The sequence below is a fragment of the Telmatherina bonti genome, assembly GCF_933228915.1.
Source record: "Telmatherina bonti genome assembly, chromosome: 24".
Lineage (NCBI taxonomy): Eukaryota > Metazoa > Chordata > Actinopteri > Atheriniformes > Telmatherinidae > Telmatherina > Telmatherina bonti.
Genome location: NC_136633.1, coordinates 22,071,367 through 22,097,073, shown reverse-complemented (window position 1 = coordinate 22,097,073; position 25,707 = coordinate 22,071,367). Strand labels below are relative to the sequence as shown.

Here is a 25,707-nt window from a genome sequence, read left to right as displayed (position 1 = left end):
AGTGAAACATCACATCATGCCCCGAATGTAAAAGTTTGATAGTGTTTTAAAGTCTGAAATTTACAGAATGTGTCTTTAAAGCCAGATCCAGGTCTGTATTTGAGTCTGTAAATCTGAAAGGATCTCTTCTCTATCCTGACAACACGTTATCCTCTTCTTCAAAAGCCAACATCTTATTGTGTTCAGCAGTCTGTAAATTGTTGAAACTGTGCTTCCCCCTGTTTGAGATGTAGAAATCCACCATAAATCTGTAGTACTTGTATCTAAAACACGGAGCCAGGGTTGTGTTTTTTTATTTGCTGGTGGCCTCCTAAATATTTGCCCACCAGTACAGAAAAAGCATGTGTATATTTATTGCATGTTCCCTTCAAAGCTTCAAAGCAGCAGTTTGCTGCTTTCTACCTCTTTTTCTTGTGCTGCAAAGCATTTCAGTATCGGTTCAACTGATTTTCTTTGCATCTTTGGCAAAAGCCTACTGTATTATATTAAGCCAGTGAGCTGAAGCAAAGCAGAAAGCAGTCAAGTGAGAAGCAGATGAAAAGCTAAATTCTGAAAAGAAGTCTAATTTAAAGTCTCAGATTCCACTTTTTGTATTATTCTGTGAAACTTTAAAGCATGATGTTTTTTTCTCCTTCATTAAAACAGCATTTTACTCAGTTTTACAGCAGGTATGAATAAAACACTCGCCAGAAATAAAAGAAACAGCAGAAATAGAAAGAATTAAAACAAACATTAAAAGCTCGTGTTTCACTGTAAAAGATATTGACAAAAAAATAGGAGCAACATATCACCACTTTGCAACTCGCTGTAACCATGGAAACAGTACACTTTGATTTGACATGTTAACAGACAATTATATGCAAATTTATATTTACTGCAGTGAGTTTCGACCACTTTAAACCTTTTTAATGAATGTCTGTATCAGCTTTACTACAAACTAAGTAATGCAAAAGTACCATTTTCTAGACCTATTTGGTCTGGCTACTTTACGATAATTATTGGATTGTTATTGTGTTATTATTAATGTTTGCCTTATTGTTTTGTTATTGCTTTAATATTGCATTGAAATATAATATCATTGCATAATTGTTACTTTAATACACTTGTGTTAATATTACATTATTAGTGTTATTGTATTATTATTGTGTTATTACATTATTATTGTTGTAATATTATTGTGTTATGGTTAAAATATTATTGTGCTAAAACAGTAAGGGTTGACTACTTTATCACACCATAAATCAGTTGTTATGGTGCGATAAAGTAATCAGTTAATATCACATTAATTCTGACCACAGATAAACTACAAGTCAAACGTTTAAGTCCCTGAGCCAGAAGGAGTTTGCTGAGGGCTGAAAACCATGTGGAGAGTTTGCAATGATCGCCTGGTGCAGAAATCTCTAAGTCCTCCACCTCTGATGTAAACAAACAGAGAGCAGGATGATCTAAATAAAGAGAAGTTTTATGTCTGACAAGAACAAACGGATAAAAGCAGGAAAGAGGTGGTAAATAGTGCAGATTCAACAGAAGGTAATTCAGCTCAGAGCAGCTCAGTCTATCCTCCTGGTGAGTCACCAGACAGAAGCAGGTAACTTGGACACAACTCAGTTATCAAATCAAAGCTAAACAGTTTCATTAATGAAGTGGGAGAATTTATGAGAAGTGTTTCAGCGTTTCAGTCATTTTGAGAGAAAACATTATAAAACAAGAGCAGCTTAAAATGAGATGGTAGCATAGCGGGGGTGCATGTGGTGTGGTTGGTAGCAACAGTTCCACTGGCAGAGTGGGTTCTCCACAAGGTGGAGGGTTGGTAGTTCAATATATACATACACACATATGTACGCACATAAATGCACACATATATAGATGCATACATACAGCAGCAGCAGCAGAGCTGAGCAGCCACCTGGCCAAGAATCTACCAAGCTTCCACTCGTCCCAAGCCCAGGATCCACCAGATCCACCAGGCCTAGTTGCTGCGAGGCTCAAGGTACTCTTAGCAGGACAAAAAGGAATAGTGTCCTGGCACAAGCTACAGAGGCTATTTTAGCCTCAGGCTTTGGAGGCTCATCTCACACTCCATAGGCTACCACCGGGCTTGTCATGACGAACCGCAAAGGTAATAATTTTGATCTTAAATCTGAGGAAGAGGGATATGTTACTCTGATCCAAGTTCAAGACATGCTTCAAGTACAAAAAGAGCACTTTGCTGAACTCCATCAACAACAGAACAATTGTAAAGATTTTATAAAGTTCTCAATGGACAAGGTCAAATAAACAGCTTGATGAATTAATGATGAAAATCAAGATCTTAAAGGCAGAGTATGTGAGATTTTCAGTTTTTATCAGTATGTAAGAATTTTTTTCAACAGCAGAGCAGCAGGGTTACTAAGTCAGAACATTACCAACGTTAACGTTACTAGTTTTTTTTTTTTTTTTTTTTTAAAGCTGAATATACATACATAGATACATACTAATATATTCCTCAAGTCTGCGGTGTTTCGTGGCCACTAGAGGGCACTGTCTCGCAAGAGTTGGGTTTGAATGCAGCATAGAGTTGCATTATTTTTAATCATCTCAGAAGAAGTGATCTCAGTAAATAAAGAAAGCATGATTTAAAGAATGGACACTGATCCAAAAGTTTATAAAGCTGGAAAAAGAAGAAAGAACAAGGAAACCAGTTTTTTTTCCCCTTTTCTCTGTATCGAACCATTAACGTTTTTGTTTTTTTCTTTTGTAGAAGTAGTTTTGTCCATTTGTCTTTTGCATTTTAGTTTTCATTCAGTGTTTATGAGTCTAAACTAAAATGGATTAAGTGCTGTCATCAAGTCACTCGTGGAAAATCTTCTTATGATGAACTACAAGTTAAGAAAAGTTTTAGAGCAGGTAACGCTTCAGCACATGTTTCTGACTTCTGTAGTAAAATAAATTTCAGGTAGGAAGTAAAAGTGTCTTGAGTTAAAAACCTCTTTCTGTCACTCCTCCACTGGCAGCAGAGCTCAAAAGGCTGAATGAAAGGAAGCATTTCTAAGTTAAAGGCCTGTTTTGTACTTCTGAGCGCCAGTAAAGCTTATTTAACGTGGATTCATATTTCCAGTCGACTCCGGCTCAGAAAGCTGGAGTCTTCACGTCATGTTAAGTCTGCATCTCTTTGAAGGAGGCCTCATAAATAAATCAGCATCTACAGACAGAAAAAGGAATTTGATTAAATCAATCATCTGGTGGGGAGTTGGTGTGTTTCTGAATCCTTTTGTGAATAGCTGAATGAAAATTTTTATAGCTTAAGTTACCTTCATCTCCTGAGACAAAGAGGCACATGAGACCGGCAAGGAAAAACGAATCAACAAAAACACTCAGATGATGAATGCATTTTTAATTAGTCAGGTTGTTGCATCTAGATTATCAGCAGGGCAAGAAAAAGTGTCTGAAATACTGGAATATTCTCCACCTTAAGATAAGCATAGAAAAAGATGATAAAGTCAGATGGAAACTTTCCATTTTAGGTGTTTTTTTTCTGAGTTAAAAGAAGTCATTTGGTCTTAGAATTCCATGCTTTGGTGGAGTAATGAAAAAAACTTCTCTTCAGTAACTGAGCCATTCTTTCTGGCCTTGCAGTGATAATATGAGAAAGTAAAAAGTCGACTGAAACAGTGCCCCCTCCCTGAAGCTTAACATTTAATAATAAGCATCTGAAAGGCATTAAAAGATCAGTCATTTTAATTCATTACTCTAGAAAATCTCTAGGATGAAACAATCGGATAACAGCTAAAAGTGTTGGTGAAATGAAGCCTGATAAAATTGCAGTTATACTTCTTTTGAGAGAATCAGCTTTAGAAAGAACTGTCAGATCTATGAGTACAGGTGGGTGGATTATAGCACTTCCTGTTCACTTCAGTTCAGCTTTATTTGTTTAGCACTACTTCACAACAGTAGTTTAAAGGCAGAGTATGTAAGAGTTCAAGGTGATTCTTTCCACCACCAGGTGGCAAACACCAGGTCGTGAGCAAAACCACAAAACTGCAACCGCCACAAACGACCACAGGTTGGCAGTAATGAGCAAAACTCACCCCTCACCCCTCCTCCTGAGCTGAAGCTCAGAGCCGCTATGCAATAAATGGGCTTATACTCAAGTACTTTTCTTTTTACTGGTCAGAAAACATTCAAGAAGGGTCTTTGTCTTTAATTAAACTTGTAATTTAATAACGCATCAAATATGGACAGACTGGAACCTACATGTTTAAAAGACAATCTAATTATGATTGTAGTTATTTTTTTAGTTAATTTATTTTGAAAATCTTACATACTCTACCTTTATTTCCTTAACATAAAAAATAAAAGCAATATTTGTAAAATTTCAACCAACAACTGCGATTTGCAGGTTTTCTACTGTACGGTATTTAGTGCATAAGCTGCAGGTGATGAAATTTGATGAGATTTGCAGCCTTTGCAAGGTTGCTGTGTAGCATTATTTTGGGGTTTTCTTACTTTCTCTCCGAAATGTCTCTCAATGTAGTAAGTAAATGGGCGGGGCCTTTTCAAGAGAACAGATTGGTCAGGAAGTAGTGCCTCTATTACCTGAATCAGAGAAAATCCAGCTTGGCAGTCCAGACTGCTGGAGCCTTGAGGGGGATTAAACCGTCTGATAGAAAATAAAAGACTGACAGAGCAGGGCTGTCTGAGAGGATAGCCCAGTGATATAGACAATACATACGCACATACGTACGTACGTACATACATACATTACTATGCATGTATGTATGTATGTAAGGATGTAAGTATGTTCAATAGTTTGTCAAAGTATATCATAATGTGGAATACTATCTTCTGTCATAACATGTCATAGTATAGTATGTGCAATAATGTAATTTATGAACAGTTTATTATAGTACAGTATGTGTCATGTCATGTAAGTCATATAGATCGTGTATGTCATACTATACTATGACATATTATGTCATAGTACATTAAGTGATATAACACATCATAGTACATTATGTCATATTGTGCCATAGGATAGTACCGTATGTGTCACAATATGTCATAGTATAATTTGTGCCATAATATATCGTAGCATAGTATGTGTCATACTATGCCATTGTATAGTATGTCTCATAATATGTAATAGTATAGTTTGTGTGATAATGTGCCATAGTATTGTATGTGTCACAGTACGTGATAGTATAGTATGTGTCAAAATGTTAGTGTCCTTTGTCTCAAAAAAGTATTGCATGTGTCATAGCATAGTATTGCATGTGTCAAAAGATGTCATAGTATTGTATGAGTCACAACATAGTATTGTGTCAAAAAATGTCATAAAATTGTATGTGTAAAAAATTTTATGGTATTCCATGTTAAAAAAAAAAAAGTCATTGTATATTATGTGTAAAAAGTGTCATCGTAAAGTATTTGTCAAAAATGTCATGGTATTCTATGTAAAAAAAAAAAAAAAAAAAAAAGTCATAATACATGATTTATCATATAGTATATGTAAAAGAAACTCATGGCATATGTCAAAAAATATCGTAGTACAATATGTAAAAAAAATTCATTGTATAGTATGTGTTATCGTACAGCATGTCAAAAAATGCCATACGATGTGTCAAAAAATGTAGCATAGTATGTGTACAAAATGTCGCAATAGAAATGTAGAAAATGTCAGAATACTGTATAGTATGTGTTGAAAAATGCCATAGTCTAGTATGTCAAAAGATTTCATAGTTTAGTATGTGTCAAAAAATGCCATAGTATAGCATGTGAATATAGTATACATAAATATATATCCCTCCCCCATCTTTTTACATTTTCAAACATTTTTGAAAAAGCTCCAGGGAGCAACTGGGGCAGCGCTAAAGAGCCGCAGGTTGCCGACCCCTGGTATAGAATGTCAAAAAATGTCAACATAGTGTGTCAAAAACTGTCACAGTATAGTATGTGTTGAAAAATGCCACAGCATAGTATGTCAAAAGATTTCATAGCATAGTATGTGTCAAAAAATGTCATAGTATAGTATGTGTAAAAAATGTCATAGTATATTATGTGACAACTACGTAAAAAATGTTGTAGTTTATTGTGTGTCCACAAATTTCATGGTAAAATATGTAAAAAAAAATTTAATGGCATGTCAAAAAATGCCAGTATAGTATGTGTAAAAAACCATCATAGTATAGTATGTGTAAAAAAAGGTAGTAGTATAGTATGTGTCAAATAAAGGTCATAACATAGTATGTCAAGAAATGTCATCATTCCAAAAATGTCCCAGTATAGTATGTGTTAAAAATGCCATAGTATACGATGTATCAAACATTTTTATATTATAGTATGTGTCCAAAAAGTCATAGTATATTTTCAAAAATGTCATATTGAATGTGTCAAGAAATGTCAGTATAGTATGTCATGACATAGTATGTCAAAAACGTTCATGCTATATTATGTTAAAAAAAAGTATATTATGTGACAACTACGTAAAAAAAATGTCTTATTATATTATGTGTCCACAAATGTCATGGTATAGTATGTCAAAAAATTTATAGTATGTCAAAAAATGTCAGTATAGCATATGTCACGACATAGTATAGTAGGTGTCAAAAATTATGATAGTATAGTATGTTTTAGAAAATGTCATAGTATACTATGTGTCAAAAAGGTAAAGTATGTATCAAAAAAGTTAAAAAAGAAATGTCATTATTCTGTATGTCAAAAATTGTCACAGTATAGTATGTGTTTAAAATGTCACAGTATAGCATGTATCAAAAGTGTCATAATATAGTATTTTAAAAATGTCCCAGTATAGTATGTTTTAAAAATGCCATAGTATATGATGTATCAAACATTTTTATAGTATAGTATGTGTCCAAAAAGTCATAGTATATTATGTAAAAAATGTCATATGTGTCAAGAAAAGTCAGTATAGTATGTCATCACATAGTATAGTATGTGTCAAGATGGCATAATATAGTATTTCAAAAATGCCCCAGTTTATTATGTTTTAAAAATGTCATTGAATATGATGGATCAAACATTTTCATAGTATAGTATGCGTCATAGTATATTGTGTCAAAACTGTCATGATATTGTACGTGTTAAAAAGAGTCAGTATAGTATGAGTTAAAAAATGTCATAGTTTAGTCAAAAAATATCTGTATAGTATGTGTCAAAAAATGTCAGTCTCATATGTGTTTAAAAATGTCATAATATAGTATGTCAAAAGATTTCATAGTATAGTATGTGACAACTGTGTAAAAAATGTCTTAGTTTATTGTGTCCACAAATTTCATGGTATAATATGTGAAAAAATTTCATAGTGTGTCAAAAAATGTCAAAATAGCATATGTCACGACATAGTATAGTATGTTTTAGAAAAAGGTCATAGTATATTATGTGTCAAAAAGGTAGTAGTATAGTATGCCATAAAAGGACATACACGTAGTATGTCAAGAAGTGTCATCATTCCGTATGTCAAAAATGGTCACAGTACAGTATGTTAAAAAATACTATAGTATATGATGCATCAAACATTTTCATAGTATCGTATGTGTCCAAAAAGTCATAGTATATTGTGTCAAAAATGTCATATTGTATGTCAAGAAATGTCAGTATAGTATGTCATGACATAGTATAGTATGTATCAAAATGGCATAGCGTAGTATGTCAAAAACTGTCATTCTATATTAGGTAAAAAAAAATTCATAGTATGGAATGTCAAAAAATGTCAACATAGTATGTCAAAAATGTCAATATAGTATGTGTCAAAACCTGTCAGTATAGGATCTGTTGAAACATGCCATTGTATAGTATGTGTCAAAAAATTTCATTGTATAGTTTGTGTCAAAAAATGTCATAGTATTTTATGTGTAAAAAATATATATCATAGTATATTATGTGACAACTACGTAAAAGATGTCTTAGTATATCATGTGTCCACAAATATCATGGTATAGTATGTCACAAAATTTTTATAGTATGTAAAAAAAAAAAATGTCAGTATAGTATATGTCATGGAATAGTATTGTATGTGTCAAAAACTATCATAGTATAGTATGTGTAAAAAAATGTCATAGTATAGTTTGTCAAAAAGGTAGTCGATCAGTATGTGTCAAAAAAGGTCATAACATAGTATGTCAACAAATGTCATCATTTCGTATGTCAAAAATGGTCACAGTATAGTATGTGTTAAAAATGTCATAGTATAGCATGTATAAAAATGTGGGTATATTATTTGTATAAAAAATGTTATACTGCAGTATGTATCAAAAATGTCATAATATAGTATGTCAAAAAAGTCCGACTATAGTATGTTTTAAAAATGCCATAGTATAGGATGTATGTAAAAAATGTCATAGTATGTGTCAAAAAAGTCATAGTATATGTGACAAAAACATGGGATTCTGTGTCAGTGTCATCGTATAGTATGTATAAAAATGCCATAGTATATCCTGTGACAACTATGTAGGAAAATATAATGGTATAGTATGTAAAAAAAAAATGGTACAGTATGTGTTGTAAAAATGCCATAGTATAGTATATAAAAAACTTCAGAGTATAGTATGTTTTTAAAAGATTTAATGGTATGGTATGTGTTGAGAAATGCCATAGTATAGTATGTAAAGAAATGTCATAGTATAGCATGTGTCAAAAAATGTCATAGTATAGTCCCTATAAAAAAAATCATGGGATTCTATTTAAAAATTATCATAGTATGGAATTTTTTACAGTATACTCTGTGTTTAAAAAATGCCATAGTATAATTTGTGTTTTATGCCATAGTATAGTATGTGCAAAAAATGTTATATTATGTGTTAACTATGTAAAAAATGTCTTAGCATTTCACAGGTCAACAAATTTCATGGTATGGTATGTTAAAAAATGTCATAGTATGTTTAAAAAAAAAAAAAAAAAAAAATGTCAGTATACCATATATCACATCATCGTATAGTATATTTTAAAAAACGTCATAGTGTGTGAAAAAAAATTTCGTAGTATAGTATGTGTCAAATAATGTCATGATAGTATGTCAATGTTATAGTATGTCAAAAATGGTAGCAGTATAGTATGTGTTAAAAATGTCATGGTATAGCATGTATAAAAATGTGGGTAAAATATTTGTACAAAAATGTCTTATTATGTTATATAAGTCACAGTATAGTATGTTGTAAAAAAAAAAAGCCATATATAGTGTGTATCAAAAATTTTCATTTTACAGTATGTGTCAAAAAAAAGTCATGGCATATTGTCAAAAATTTCATGATATTGTCAAGATATGTCAGTATAGTATGTCATGACATCGTAAATATTTGTCAAAAATGTCATAGCATAGTATGTCAAAAACTATCATACTATATTGTCTAACAAATTTCATAGTATAGAATGTTAAAATGTCAGTATAGTATGTAACCAAATTGTTTTGTATTGTACGTCAGAAATTGTCAAACAGTATAGTATGTGTTAAAATGCCATAAAATGCCATACTATAGTATGTATATGGTATATTATTTGTTTAAAAATGCTATATGATAGTATGTAAAAAAAAAAAAAAAAAAAAAAAAAAAAAAATTCACAATATAGAATGTCAAAAGAAATTTCATAGTATAGTATGTGTAAAAATATCTTATAGTACATGTAAAAAATGTGATAGTACAGTATGTGTTAAAACTGTCATCAGACATGTCACAGCATAGCATAGTATGTGTCTTAGTATATTATGTGTCAACAAATATCATGGTATAGTATGTTTTTTTTTTTTTTTTTTTAAAAAGTCATTGTACATTATGTTTAAAAAATGTCATACTATTTTATGTCTAAAAAGTCATAGTATGTAAAAAATGTCAGTATAGTATATTATAATACTGTCATACTATAGTATGTGTTAAAAATGTCATAGTATGTTATGTCAAAAACTGTCATACTAACGTGTAAAAAAATGTCCTACTATGTCAAAAATGCCAGTATATGTCAAAAACTATTACAGTATAGTATGAGTTGAAAAAAGTCATAGTCTAGTACCACTGAAAAAAATCATGGCATTCTATGTCATAGAGTGCCATAGTATAGTATGTGCAAAAAATGTCATAGTATATTATGTGACAACTATGTAAAAAATGTCATAGTGTACTATGTCAAAAATTTCACAGTATAGTATGTGTCAAAAAATGCCATAGGTACCTGTGAAAAAATCATGGTATTCCATGTCAAAAAGTTCCTTTGTGTAGTATGTGTAAACAATGTCAGTATAGTGCGTGTTAAGAAATGTCATAGTAAGGCACGTGTTAAAAAACATTCACATTATAGTATAAGTAAAAAAAAAAAACTGTCATAGCAAATATCAATTATTAGTATGCATCGAAAATGTCACAGTATAGTATATATCACGACATATGATAGTATGTATAAAAGAATATCATAGTACACTATGTGTAAAACTGTTATAGTATAGCTTCCCCATGACCCTTCATCGGACTAAGCGGTTAGAATAATGAATGTCATTGTGTGTATCAAAAAATGTCATAGTATAGTATGTGGTAAAAAAATGACGTGTTGAAAAAAAACATGTCATTTTATATAATTTGTCAAAAATGATCATGGTATAGTATGTCGTAAAAACTATAGTGTTAAAAAATGTCAGTATATGTGTCAAAAATGTTTATATAAAATATTCCACAATACTATACTATCTGGATGCAACAGACAGGACACAGCAGCTGGCAGAAGAGATTACTTTATTACACAGACTGACAATTTTTTTTGTGGGACAAGGGAGGCTTCCCTCAGAAGAAGCCCCCATTGTTATATAGGTTCTGCAGTGTGACATTTCCTTACATGGAATATCATGTCTCATCTGACACGTTACTAATTATGCAGTGTCCATGGTTACACATCTGTTGCCTTTGTTATGAATACAGTTGTTTAACACAACACAGGAGTTAGCAATGACCTTGGATCAACTCTTCTAACTTCCACATATCCTCCTTCTGATAATACCACTTCATTTAACAGAATAATCAAACATTTAAACAATCCATCAAATCCTATCATATTGCCCCATCCTTGACATTCCACTGTAATTTCTGCCATTTTCAGGGAAAATTCTTTTACGCCCCTTGTCTTTGAGCGAACACTAAACCAAGTTGCAACCATCTTTTCGTCGTCAGCAATGGAATTTTCAGACAATTTGTTACAATAGAAAAAAAGTATTGCTCAGCAATTACTATCCCCTGTGTCATTATATAAAATGACATGTTTTGACACATTCTATACTACATCTTATACAGCATGATCTGTTATCAGACCCATTATCATGTACTTCTTTGGCGCATGTGTCCAAATGCTGATATTTACACGGCATCAACCAAATGTTAACTATCTTAAATGCACCTCCTTGGCATATGTGACCAGATGCCGTTTATTTACACAGCATCAACCAGATATTCCTATTATACATGACTGGATCTAATAAAGCCAACACAGCCAGGGCCACCTTTACTGTTGGGCCCCTGGGATGAGAAGTTCTGTAGGCCCTGTCCCGCCCTCCAAATGTACCAAGTCTCATTACAGAAAATAACATTCAGGTTTACACTGAGGTTTTCTTTATTTAGTTGTATTGACATATTAATAACATGACCATAATGAACAATATTTAATACAATAATGAATAAATAAATAACAGCAGCAACAGATCATTTCTGCCCAGTAAGCGCTTACTGGACCAGTCTAAGTCATCCCCCAGAGGCCCATTCGAATGAAAATGAACATATGATTGAAAAGTACCATAAACTGGATGTTTTCAGCGTCAACATGGCAAGATAGAGCTGACTTGATGCAACACCATGCACAGACTGCCCCCCCCCCCTCCTCCTCCTTTCTTTTGTAAAATGAATATCAAAGTCATATAGCTGACACCGACTACTGACATTTCTACTTGATAAAAACGCAGTAGGGTTTTGTGTGCAGTGAAACTCTTATGCCTGGATCAACTAAAGGTTTGCACGAACTAAAACGTCTGCAAAGTAATTGCACACACAATAAAAAAATTACAAACTGATTTATTAACAGCATGCATTGAGAATTGTGTCTTTGTTGGTGCACAAAAACAGCGCGACTGTTGGACGTCCACTGTAATGTTTAATATGGGGCGTTCATGGCCTGTTCTGTGTGTGTTGGGAGGAGAAAGTATAAATATATTAATTAGACACCCTCAATGTGATTTATTAAACCTGAGAGCAATGTTGGGGATAGAAACTTAGTCAATATTTAATAAGTGTCAGAAGGACGTGCAGACAGTCTGTGTTATTGCGTACATGGCTGTTAGCGTCACAAGGAGACACTGAAACAAAGCAAAGAGACGCAGAAAACGTGTTCTTCACCCTCTGTGAAGATCTGTGGGATACACGAGGAAACAATCATCAAAACAAATGGCGTGTCCAGCATTTTTGAACTTTTAGAACTTGTGATTAATGTGGAGAGGAATCACGCACACTTGCAGATGACAGATGTTGCGTGTCGCAACTTGGGTCCTCCAGATGTGCTGTCCAAGTCCTAAATGTTATGTGTCGCTGAATGGTTATGGTTATTAGGTTTCCACGCACGCGGTAATCAGTAACTGAAATTAAAAAGGGTTTTTTTTAATCCCAGTAGCTGTATTTTTTTTGTCTATTTTTCTTTTATTCACCTTCTAATGTCTTTAGTCCGTCTTTATACATCCTCCCCTGTTCGCACTTAACCGACAGCCTTTTACAGCCTTCATTTGTGTGTCAGATTTCTTTGCTAGATTATGTTTTCAAACCCTTTTTTAAACAGTCTGCAACACGTTTGCACCTTTTTCACGATCGCTAAGTCACCCACAAACTAGCCCCACAGAAAATTCTCGATATCACGCAGACTGGGAACATAACAGATCCAGCTTTAGCTGTGCCCGTGTGACTATATGCGCCATTGCGCGTCCATGTGAAAGAGCTGGCCTTTGCATTTTGAGTTTGCACACAGGGGGCAGGATTTGGCATCTGGATTTGGCAACAACAGGTTCATTAGGATCAATCAGTACTCTCAAATGTGCATAAGATGTTGATTGACTTACCAAGTTACATAACAATTAGACTTTTTAGGTAAATTTGTTCCCAAAATGATAGGCCCCTAAACTCCGAGGGGACCCTGGGCTTCAGCCCAGGTAAGCCTGTGCCTTAACTTGAACACGGCCATAGTGTAACGACACGGTGCACTTTTACAGCACATCACCTGATGCCATCGATCTATACGGCATCAAATAACCAAACCTCCTCATTGTCTTAAACAGATTCAACAAGGCCTGGCTAGTCAAAGCTGTGGTGAGAGAGAGAGAGAGAGAGAGCATGTTTTGCTGAAAACCATGCACTGGTCGTCTTTCTTGACCCGTCTTGATCCAGGACCACAGATGAGACTCCTTCATTCTCAGGTGTTTCCGAGCCAGGTGAGCAGATGACACAAGGCACTTGTGCGTTGAAACTCTTCAGCCACAGTCTCTTAAAGGCAGGGAACACACAACAAGCCAACAAAAAACCAGCACCATGACTATCAAGAACAAGGATCTCTTTATAAATTCATCCCCCAGTGTCCCTCGCCAGCATTGTCCCCAAGGCCCCCCACCCACCGGTCCCGCCCCCTGTGTAGTTGCTGTAAAAGAACCATCAGGTGCATGGGACAAGGTGCTACTATGTGGGTGCACTTGGCAGGAAACACTGGCAAGTGACCTGTGTGGTGCCTGTGTAAGAGTGGCCAAACCGTACTTTCCTCTGTCATTGGCGTTGTCGCCCCAACTGTTGTCGTGGTCAGATGTTGTGGTTGATGTTCGTCACAGTTTCTTATGTTCACCGGACCAACATAACAAGTGACACCGCGGCTCCCTGAAAGAAACATCAGAAGGAGATTCAGTGTTAAAACTCTGGATCAAAAACCTTTGAGTGAATGAAGGTGGTCATGGTTAGGGCTTTCCTTGGGTGCTTTTGCAGCTGCGGCCCACACAGTGATTTTAGGTTGTACCATGTGGAACTTTCCTACACATGGACTGCTGTAGGTGTGGCCCACATGGTTGTATATGGTTCTTTATGCTGAGAATGATTCCACTTTTGGCAACCCTCAACATACTTTTTTTTTTTTTTTTTTTTTTTTTTTTTAACCTGTCCTGTCCAGCATCACATCATACAGTACAGCAAACTGGCTGTCATATTTTTGCCACACAGATTTGTTCTGTAAAGGAAGCCATGTCATGTATATGGCTGCCCTTGATATTCTGAATGTTTTTTTAAAATTATTTTTTATTGAAATCATCATCAGACTTGATATGGCAGCGCTGGACCTGACAGGGGAAAAGAAAAGGAAATGAGAGAAAAGAAAAAGAGAGAAAAGAGTGTCTAAGCTGCTAAAAATACAGTATTCACAAAAACAATAAAAACTACGACAGTATTACAGTACAAGATGTAAAAAGTGGAGTCATAACAATATGCAATGAGAAAAAATGTAAATGCACACAATTGTTATCAAACATACCTGCAGAGAGACTTGACAGATAAACATCGGCAACATTTAGTCGTAAGTAGGTGGAAAGGTGAAATGTGTAATGGGCATGCACATGTGAATGTGCAACCTGTGGTCATGCCATTGGAGCACCTATTAAGAAATATTTCTGTTTGCTGCACTCAGTAATCTGCTTCAAACCACTATTAGTTATGTGGTCTAACAATGTTACCGCTAGCAGGCAGAGAAAGCAGTTTTGTGACTATTACTGTAAAGATAAAGAAAGAAGTGTGAAGAGTTGAGAAAAATGGTTGTTGAAGCATGTGCCCGATGCTGTCGCGTCTACAAACGTTTGGTGAAAATGGAAATTTTCTACACCCAGAGCCGTCGGTCTGAGTGGTGTAATACCATCAAGAATCAACTGAGTACTAGTAAGGGGGGGGGAGCTCGACCACACTCTGTTTTTCCTATCAATAGTGATGAAAGGCTATGGTATACACACAAACACTTCTGTTAGACTACTCACTGCTTCTTTATCCGTTAGGTGCATCTTTTTAGTATTATTTGGACATTAAAAAGATTAAAACACTTATTTCATAAATGTGAATAAACCTGAGTACATGATAAGTTTTTCTTCTGTCTTTATAATAAAACTACTTCTTTCCAGAGCAGGGGCTACTATTGCTTTCTCCCTTAATCCATGCATGTTCTTCAGCAGTACGACAGCGCCACTCACAGGCCTGGCATATGTACTACAGCATTTTCAGTGGTTTGGTTTCTGAAGCGGAATGAAAGTCCACATCAGGTAACAACTCACACAATTGATCATACCTTTGGTAAAAAATAAACATTCAATAGTGGGTGTGTACAACAGATTTTTATTTATTTATTTGTTTATTTTGTCCAGCATTTAAGCAGGTGGAATGATTTTCTGGGTGCTGTGTTCTCCTGGGCAAATTTACTTTGCTAAGGGAATCATGATAGATATAATGCCCCCCCCCCCCTTGATATTCTGGATTCTTATTCTATTTTTCTATTTATTTTGCATGATGTTTTGCATTAAAAAGTTTGTACTGCTGGACCAGACCGGACTGGAGAGGACAAAAGGAAAGAAAGAGAATCGAGAAGAAGAGAAAACAGAAAAACACCTTGTAGAGAGTAAAAGAGAGAGAAAGAGGAAAAAAGGAAACAGAGAACTCCCTACATGCATATGCATATACATGAGCACACATACACACCCACTTATATATACATATATACATACACATTGGAGTCGCGTTCCCCCTGCGTGAGGATGAAGCCATCAACTATCAGGAGAACCTAGAACTCACAAGCTAAATCAGACAGATCACACAGAAAGAAATCCAGCCGTTGTTAGTAAATAAACCTGCAGACGCCTCAGTGACTGTGTCACATGCAGAACATACAGAGTGGAACGTGTTCAGAGAAGAGTGATCATGCCAATGTGGCCCCGCCCACACAAAGGCAAGAGGAAGGCCAGGAAAGACCCGGGGCCCGGGCAACTGGCGGCCGTCCCCAAGCACACACCCCAACCGCCCCACTCTGGAGTCAGCCACGCACCCACCCAGGAGGCAGCAGAGGGGGGGGGCTTGAGCCAGAGCCCCCCATGGTCAGGGGGAACAGGCCCCAGCGGGCCTGGACCGGCAAAGCCCAGCTCCGCCGGGTGCAGGCCATCCAGGGCAGACAGAGCGCGGGGCTCAGGGCCCCAAGAGCCCGAAGGCAACCCCCCACCCCTGCAGGCAGAGGGTACAGCCCGCACCAGTGGAGAGCCAGGACACTGAGCGGCGCCCCAGTGCACTGGCCACACTCCCCGGGCACCAAGACCCCCCCCCCCCCCCTCCATGCACACACACATAACATCCCCCCCTCACACACCACACACTCCCCCTTGACACACCCTCACACTCAACACACACCCCCTACCCAGTTTCTATTCACACACTCCTCTGCTTTACACACACCCTACCCCACCTCCCCTTCTACACTGCCCCCTTTACATGCCCACACCTCCGACACACACGTACACACCCCCTAGCTCCCCTTCCCTCTGGCCTCATTCTCCTTATACATAAGCACACTCCATTATACACACACCTATATCGTGCCCCCCCTTACATACTCCTTTCCATACCCCAGCCATCCTCATTCACTTCCCATTGTCCACTCACTTACCTGTATTATTTCACCCTGATGGCTCCCCTTACCGCCCCACCATCCAAACACACACACACACACACACCTTCCATTTGCAACTTCATTCGCTCATACTTACTTACATACCTCATCTCTACTTCCCACCATGCCGTGTGAGACGTGGCGTAGGAGCAGGGGGCCGGTGGACCCCAACCAAGGCCCCCATGACCATCGCCCACCCCCAACAGATGCAGCCGACCCGGCACCCCCCATGGGCAGCAGCGCCCCCTCCCATCAAGACCACCTTGATTGCCTTCCTCACCACCCAGCACAACATGCCAACCTCCCAACGTCCTACATGTGTGTGATGGAGAGCGAAGGAGAAGAGACCGGGGATTTTTGTCCAGAGGGAAGTGAGTTTTCCTCCAGAAGATGAGCTGCCAGCAGCATGAAGCGCACGGCCCTCATTCCCAGGACCCCGAAGGACCAGGACAAGCCAGGGTCAGCTCGCTCCCTATCCCCCACATGTCTACACCTGATACTCCTCCATAGACATACCCCTACCCTGCCACGCACTTATGCACCATCACTCTCCCCTACACACCCCCACCCCCCACACACAAACACCCCTGTCTCCGCCTTACTTCCCCATACACACATTCCTACCCCTCCGCACACACCATCATACTCACTACATACATAACCCTAACCTTCGCACACATGCACCCCTACCCTCCCCCATACATACAACCCTACACTGATTTAAAAACCTACCAAATGATCACTGCATGCAGAGATGACTCCCACACGTTAACACATTCACACATTTAAAAGGAAAGGGAAGACCAGTCCATTTACTTTAAACACGTAAAAGGAAATATATTTTCTTTACAAATGAAATAACAAAAAAGAACAACATTTCATACAGAAGAGCTGCTTTTGTCATTGCAGAGGTAATTTACACAGGACTTGAAATTAAGAGACTGTTACTCAAAGTAGCATAACAGCCACTACATCAGTTTAAAACTTTTTTTTTTAAAATCTTTTCCCTCCCCAGGCCTTCAACCCAACTGTAGCTGGGAGTGTTGTGCCACTTCTGGTAAAGGATGAGAAGATTATGCCACATACTGAGCTTCTTTTAAGGGTTAATATACACTGGCTCTTGGTAAAATTCACTCATGACGTACGCACCATTGAAACATTTACACACGTTTATTTTCTCTCCCCCAAAACAAGAATATTCTTTTTATATAGATATATTTTTTTGTTTAAAGACAACAGTTAACAGTTCGGAAACGGTGGCTGTAGAGTTGGAGTTATCCCTCCTACACGAAGCCCTACCCTTCCATACCAACATGGCTCACTGTTGGGAAAGAAGAAAACATGGTCGTGGTGGTCTGCCTGGCAGAAACCAGGGGTGTGCATAGGTGTTATGGACTTCTTCCCCAGAGGCTCTGAAAAGGCAGTTTTTCTTCTTTTTCTCTACGTGATTTTCAATCCAGGAACCACGTTTAGTAGTTGATATCAGTGCTTTATTTCCATAGCTGATTGTGTCCCAGAAACAATGTTTTTAGTACCTGCTGATTAGTGTGTTTATGGGGGGGGCGGGGGAGTGAAGACAACCAGAGAAAGTAGGCAAGACATGATGAGAAATAACAAAAATGCCATACATTTTCTTCATTGTCCATTTTGTGCAAACTGAAATGTAAACAGAGACCGTCAGTGGTTGGTTGGGGGGGGGGGAGGGGGGGCTTAGAACAGCAGGCAACAGCAACACAGGGATTCAATGTGCTCCTTCAACAAACTGAAAGGCACAGAGGAGTGGAGAAATAAAGGGCTGAGGGAGTTAACTTGTCACCGTAGCAGCTTCTGATGTGCTTTAAAACTCGGCTTGTTTTTCACAGGGGCCGACGAGACCCGAGGGCGCTGGAGAGGAGGACAGAGTACCACAAGAAGTGCCTTTGAAAGGTCAACACACACACAAGCAACCCCGTAAGACTGTTTTATGGTCATGTTTGCTATTGCCTTTCCATTATTTTCAGCCATCCATCAATTACAAAAAGGAAAATTACAAAATCTACTACACTGCCGCGCCACTCCCCACCCTTCAACTACATGAGGACAGAACTATATTCACTTAGTGTTTTGTTTTTTTAATCTTTTATATATACATGTATATGTATATATGTACACAACAATGAGCCTTTGAGGCTTTTGAGAAAACATGGGTCGGGGGGAGGATGAAGTCTGTAATGAGGCGTCAGTCATTATTTCTTCATTTCCCTCTTTGTCAACAGTTTATCTACAGAAATGTGACCTTAATGAGAGACTTGAGGGTTTGAAAAAGTCTAAATTTCACGTTGGATCGGCGATGGGAATGTTCAGGAGCGATCAGCTAATTGCCGTTGGCTGTATGTCAGTAGACCCAGGAGACGGGAACCCACTGAGGAGTGTTGGACACCAGGTCCACGGCCTCCTCCAGCAGGCGGATGGTGTCGTCGATCTCATTGTTGATGATGGTTTGATCAAAATAGTGAGCGTAGGTGCACTGTAGCATCTCTGATTCCTTCTGGAGTCGCTGAAGAGAGTCATCCTGGTGGTATGGATGGCAAAAGATGAGAAATGACATTTAATGACTGGCTTTCAGTGACAGGAAACAAAAGGTTAGGACTTTATTGGTGGACTAGTTCCATGTTTACGTCTACCATTGAGTGATTTTACTTAAACATTTTCTCTGGTAGTTATCACAAATCTGTAATATTTGCCCCACAATGTTAAGAGATTCAGAAAGGATGAGTAAGATGTAAAAGGACTGGAGACGGCTAGGAAGCTCGGGGGATAAATGTGCAAAACTCAAAGCATTTAATCCATGTACTTACAGGCAGTTTCCTGCACCACCTTGGAATCTTAGGTGCAAATGAAAATAGGCATGCCAAAGAAAATACAAACATGCATGAAGCAAACGAGACGTGCAGTTAGAAAGACAATGAGTAGAGAAGGAAATAAGACAGCTTTCATGCTGGCTTTGCTTGTTTGAAGTCAGTTTTCTTTTATTAAATGTGAGGAAACACTAAAGCATCAATGTTCATGTTGTTTCGATGCCAATACTTGGTGAAATGCCTGAATTCAGACTTTCAAGCCAGTTCAGATGGAGTCTGTTAGTAAAAGCAGATAAAGTGAAATCAATCAGTGAAAATACATGATTTTACCTCGGTTATGCCAGGGGTGATGGTGGGAGCTGCGATAAACACAACATAGGGAGCAAATTCTGCAGTCCTGAGGATCTTTAGTGCCTGTTGGAAGAGCCGGGTGAAAAAAAGCACCTTGAATACATCGTTCACCAAACGCTGGTGCTGTGACAAAAACTATTCAGTACTTGTGCTTTAGTTTTCAAGCATTGAGACTAAATTTTGACTACTTTTAGCTGACTAAACATAATTTTTTAAGCCATTATCTCCACTTAGATGGAGTGAATCCTTTATATTCTTCAGGTTATGGCTTAATGGTGACTTTATTTGTCTAAATTTGCAGCCTGATAAAAGAACCTGCCTTTATCAGCTACAGGGTTAACTTCAGCATACTTTACATTGATATCAGGAAGACATTGGGCCGGCACATATCTCATGATTACATCAGATATGTGCCTTTCTCTGTAAAAACAGAGATCATCAAGTGCGATTGACTCATCTCTTAGTTTCATTTTTTTTAAAATTTGTACATCACTAATAAAAGTTGAATCAACACAACTAACATTAAAGACACAACAGCGTTGTTAATGTGACCTTCTGTAACCTGTCCAGCTTTAAACTCCTATTGGCTCTAGAAATATTTCTGCTGCCTCTTACAGGCAGTCTCAGACATGTTAACTGGCCTCTGAGTGAAGCTAACTGAATGAAAACTGTGTCCGTTTTGGACTCTGTTGTCAGGTTTCTGGAAGACTGCGCATACTTGTGTCATTACCTGTGGCTCAACATCCAGGATGGAGATCATTCCCTGGGCATGAATCTGTCTGATGGTCTCCAACCTGGTTCCATACATGGCATCTTCATGGCTGCCGTACTCCAGGTAATCATTGTTGCTGATGTCCTGCATCATCTGGTCATGAGACACAAAGTAGTAGTTCTTTCCATTCTCTTCGTCCTTCTTGGGAGGCCGAGTTGTATCTGAGAAAGGAGACAGATAGAAAGACACAATCTTAAAGATAGTGTTTGATTTCTTTTATAAAGCTTGTTGGTTTTCTAAGATTCCTCGCTTTCTAATTTACTGTCCGGTCCAACAACAATGTCAGAACCCGACGCTGCGTTTAGGGAGGGATATGTGAGGGCTTACGAGGAATGGGATAGGCAAAGCGGTCAGGATGTTTAGCAATGAGTGTGTTCTTGATGTGCCTCCTGCCGACTCCATGTGCACCTGAAAGAGAAGAAAAAGTAGAGATGAATAAATAACCTGCTAATAGAAACAGAAGCTCTGCTGAGTTTGTAAAAGATGCTTGGAGAAATATGCGAGATCCATTAACGAGTCGCATATTAAAAAGGAAATTCTTCCAACAACCTTTTATAGATGGTTCATTTGCCACTGTTGGTTTTTTTAGACAACAATTCTGAGTACTGACATTACTATGGTTGCATTTCTGTGCATGTCAGAAAAAAAAAAATCATACTATTGTTTAGCAGGTTTTATTTAGTCACATAATTAAATCACAGAATATACAACAAATGTATTTAATACAAACATTATATAGTGACTAAAAGGTGCAAGCTGAAGCTTAATGCTTATATTTAAGGGTGTTATATTTAAGAACTTAAGCTAAAATTGTCTTAATGATATCGCGGGAACCTGGAAGGGCATTCGCAGTAGTGGAAAACTTTTCTGGAAAAAGAAATGACTGAAGGACTGTCGGTGGTTGACAGCCACTGTGAGGCAAACAGCTGCCAATCTGACACCAAATTCTATGTATCCATGTTTCTGTCAAACTCACCAGTAACATTTGTTACGCTGAGTGTATATTACTCGGGAGATATTATGAAATGTGATTTAAAAAAAACCAAAACAAACATTTTGGCAGTAACAAACATGTACAGGGGTGTCTGACAGTCTAAAAACAAGAGACAAAAAACAATTTCAAATATGTATCCAAAATTTCATCATTCCGGCGTGGCCTGGAGTTACATGACCTTTTTTCCTCGACCCCCCCCCCCCATTATCCTAATGTATCTCTGTTCTTATTTGTTATAAGGCTGCGCTGGTAAAACTGGCTGCATGGCCTGAGCTTAAGCTTGGTTCTGTATTACTCTTCTGTCATTGTTAAAAGTCCGTGCTCTGACAGAGACTGCATCACCCATAGTGCACCGGGGCTTTTTGTAGTGTCGCCACATAAGTTTGTCTTGTGACTCGGCAGCACGCCTGTAGCATATTAAGTGCCATCCGTGTTGCATCCTGTGTTATTGTGGGTGTGAGTTCCGTGTGCGTTCTTTCTATGTAAGTACAGGGTTTGAATGAAACGTGTGTTTATTTCAGCTATAACCTGGCGTGATCATAAGCCTCATTTTAGTTTCTGCTACACCTCACAGCTAAACTGCATGTGTGCATGTTAGTTGTCGGCTAAAATAATCAGTCACATCGACTACAGTTCCAGTTATAACCTTAAACCTGTAAATGATCATTTCATTGGCAATCTGTCGGTTCTGTTATGTTTAATTGTTTAGAGAAATGATTCATTACATTTCATTTGTTGGGTTGGAGCTCCCTCTGTAGGATTTCTGTAGTACTGCGGGTCATTTTCTGTCATATTGATGTGTATGGGATTGCTAATCTCCAGTTATTTATGTATCCATTTGTTCTTTCTGTTGCAGATAACCACACATACATTTACCCATATACACCCCCGTACACATATATGGTTATGCTGGCCATTAACAACCTGTTGTATGCTTGTACCTCCTTGCTGAACCTTCAGTAAACTGATCTGCACTGCACTGCTGGAGTTTGCCTGTTCCTTCTGACCGAGGACGATTCAGTTGACGCACTGTTGAATATCAGCTGTGACATATACATCCTTTTAACCGTCATTAATGTTACATGCCTGTATGTCAAACCTTGGACGAGCTGGCTTGAACTCTGAAATTCCCCTCGGGGATGAATAAAGTATCTTTGATTTGATTTTAGTGTGGTTTGCCAGTTAGTAAAGGCAATTTCTGCAAGATGAAGCATAGTTTACATCACATCCAGTTAACTTTAAAAGCACCAGGTCTTCCTGTGGGTGCTCCTGATTATTTGGCTGTTCTATATTCATCTAGAGTTGATATTTTCCAAGAAGTTGACCAGGCATGAATGTTGAGAAAACAACCAAAGAGCTACAGCCCATGAGAAGTAACAGGGTGCTGCGTACTTACCAAGTAAAACCAGCGTTTTTCTCTTGAACGACGGTAGTTTGACCACTTCCTCGTATGTCACTAGGTCTAGTTGATCAAACACTGTGCAGCACAGGGAAAGCACTGGTCAGCTCAGGTTTAAAGGTCAAATTAAATGGCTGCAAATTACATTTAAAGTAGCATCAACGTTTGGAGCGGTTGTGAAACAAGAAATTTGGGTAAAATAACTCTGGTAAACTAGTACAAGCTTCAGAACAGTGTGAATAAAAAGTATACTTGTAAATATATAACATAAGAGCTCCAGAGCTGTGTCCCTGTAGCTTAAATGGACACCAACCGCTGGTTCAATCAAGCATCAACCAGACCTGATGGCCGAATGCTTTGAGACTACAAAAAAAACCACCTATTGACTCTAACCTTGGTCAAACAGATCAATCTGGTTACCCTCTCTTCAATCTGAATTACATTACAACTAATAACAAACCAGAGCAGAGCAGCTCATAGCAAGCAGTCAGAATCCAAAAGTCAAGGAGACATTAGGGAGAGGATGAAGTATTAATAAGAGGGAAGAAAACAGAGAAGCTGGGTGCCAGCTTTGAGTTACTTACATGCAGCCATGTCATTGGGTAAGAGACAGCATGAAATATGGACAAAGGGTGGGAGCGGAAGGGTTAATAAAAAATACCATAAAACAAGACAAGTTCAACTAAAAACACCAGAATGAAACTTGTCAAACAGCAAAAAGCTGTTAGTCACTGAAAAACAAGTTGTGACAGTAGTAGAAAAGGGCAATCGGAGGGAAAACAACAAACATGCAACGTTAATGTTACAGGATCAGCTACGTTTACTGCAGAACCACAAGGGATTCACAGAACAGGAGGGCAACTAGAAAACGTTTGGCTGGTTATTAAGTCAAGCTCGTCTCCTGCTTTTCTCAAAGTATATTTTCACATCAGTCTTTTCTTCCATATGATAAAAATACTAAACTTTCTCAGCACTGTTTTTCCAACCATCTTCCTTTACATCCTTAGCTTATGTTTGCCAGCTTACCTGCATTGTGCTTGGCTAGGTATTTGTCTTTGTACTGTTTCTTCTTCTTGCCAAACCAGGTACAACTGGCCTGCTGTTCCTGCTTGGTCTTCTCCATTGCTATACATGCCACACGCCTGAAAAACACCATATAAATATACATGTAATGTTTTACTGCAGGAATCGGCAACATCTCAGCAACGATGTCTTGGGTAATATTTTAAAATATTCAGGCAGCTTCACAATCAAATGCTAAAACTCATGCTAGTTAACTGCAGACTGCCAGAATAGTCTTATAATAATAATAATAATAATAATAATAATTTTTATTTATATAGTGCTTTTTCAAGAACTCAAGAGACCCTTTATACAATAAAAACAAAGCAAAAAATTACAATAAGCACATAAAAAAGCAGCTAGAATACAGAATAATACATTTTTAAAAAGTGTTAAGCAAAACGAAACAGGGGAGATTTTAGTTTGAGTTTGAAGGTAGCAGGTATCTGTGGTGTCTTGGCTGTATTGTGGGAGGGAGTTCCAGAGAGCTGGGGCAATGACCATACTTAACCCGAGACGGCCTAAAACAGAGCAGTTTAACGTAGGGATTGGTTTCAGTGCATCGTTTCAAGTTTCCCAGTCAATCTTCAGGTTTTAAAAATCAATATCTTTACCAGTTTGATTAATATGTTTATTTGTTCAAGGCAAGTTAGTTCCTAGGTCCACTAAAGTTTGTAAAGTTTTTGAAGGGACCACAAGGAACTTGTGTAACATTACACAGCCTGGTAAAACAACCCTTGATTAGAAATGGGAAGGAGAGCTCTAAAATCAGCATCAGACTGGTGACGTTTGCATGCTGGTCTTCGAGCAGGTTCCTTTCAGATGATGCAAGGTGAGATGGACATTTTTACCAGTGCTCCTTGAATGGATCGTCTTAGTGGCGGGAAATCCGGCTCAGAGCTTAGTGAAAGAAGGGGGAAGCATGCCAAGCGTATAGCAGAAGTTGTTTTTTTCTTCTGTTTGTTTTATTGCTCCGATGCAAACGTTTACCGCACATTATTAGACACCAATGTAACTGTATGTGGGAAATAAAAAAGGCTGGAAATTTAACTTTAATAAGCAACTTCATATGTTGGACTAATCAACTCAAAAAGGATTATTTTTCAGCTAGTTTTTCTTTAAGAAACTGATGAATGGTTTTGTTTTTACCATTCTTGCAGCTCAGGAGAGGGTATGAGTCCCGCGGTGCCGTTCTTGGTATTCTCCAGCTTTCCCTGCCACCAGTTGTGGTCATCCTTGGAGATGATCTGGATTATGTCACCTACCCGGAAGTGGATGCCTGCCTCTTTGCAAGGAATGAGGTCGTCTTTTGCTGGGTTGTACTCAAACTGAGCACGCACGTAAATCTGTTGGTGCAGGACAGTTACAAAAATACAAATTAAAAAAGAGATAATATGAAAGCAAAGAGAAGTTCCAAGCTCAAGTTTGATAAGCCTGGTTATTAAAAAACAGTGTTGCTCTTTTGTCATTAAAGTGGTAAGTTAAATAAGTCGAAGCAGAAAATGCAGATGAAAAGCAGGAAAGCAATGATTGAGCAAAATACTTTTTTCCTACAGGTGCATCTATTCTAAATAAATGTGTGTGTTTATGTCCACCAACCAGAGCATGAAGAGTCATT

The 25,707-nt window shown here is 37.8% G+C and overlaps 1 protein-coding gene across 7 annotated transcripts in view; it reads right to left on the bottom strand.

Moving 5' to 3' along the window:
* Positions 1-17,584: 17,584 nt before the first annotated feature.
* Positions 17,585-25,707, bottom strand: part of LOC306773848 (peripheral plasma membrane protein CASK) — a 62,947-nt gene continuing 54,824 nt past the window's right edge. For all 7 annotated transcript variants that reach the window (XM_079263781.1, XM_079263783.1, XM_079263784.1 and 4 more), the window contains 7 exons: positions 25,239-25,435; positions 24,054-24,169; positions 23,025-23,105; positions 20,962-21,042; positions 20,593-20,795; positions 19,842-19,925; positions 17,585-19,225 (listed from right to left, as the gene is read on the bottom strand). In XM_079263781.1, coding sequence (XP_079119907.1) covers positions 19,049-19,225; positions 19,842-19,925; positions 20,593-20,795; positions 20,962-21,042; positions 23,025-23,105; positions 24,054-24,169; positions 25,239-25,435 — 939 coding nt within the window. In that variant the 3' untranslated portion in view covers positions 17,585-19,048. The remainder of the gene's footprint in view (positions 19,226-19,841; positions 19,926-20,592; positions 20,796-20,961; positions 21,043-23,024; positions 23,106-24,053; positions 24,170-25,238; positions 25,436-25,707) is intronic.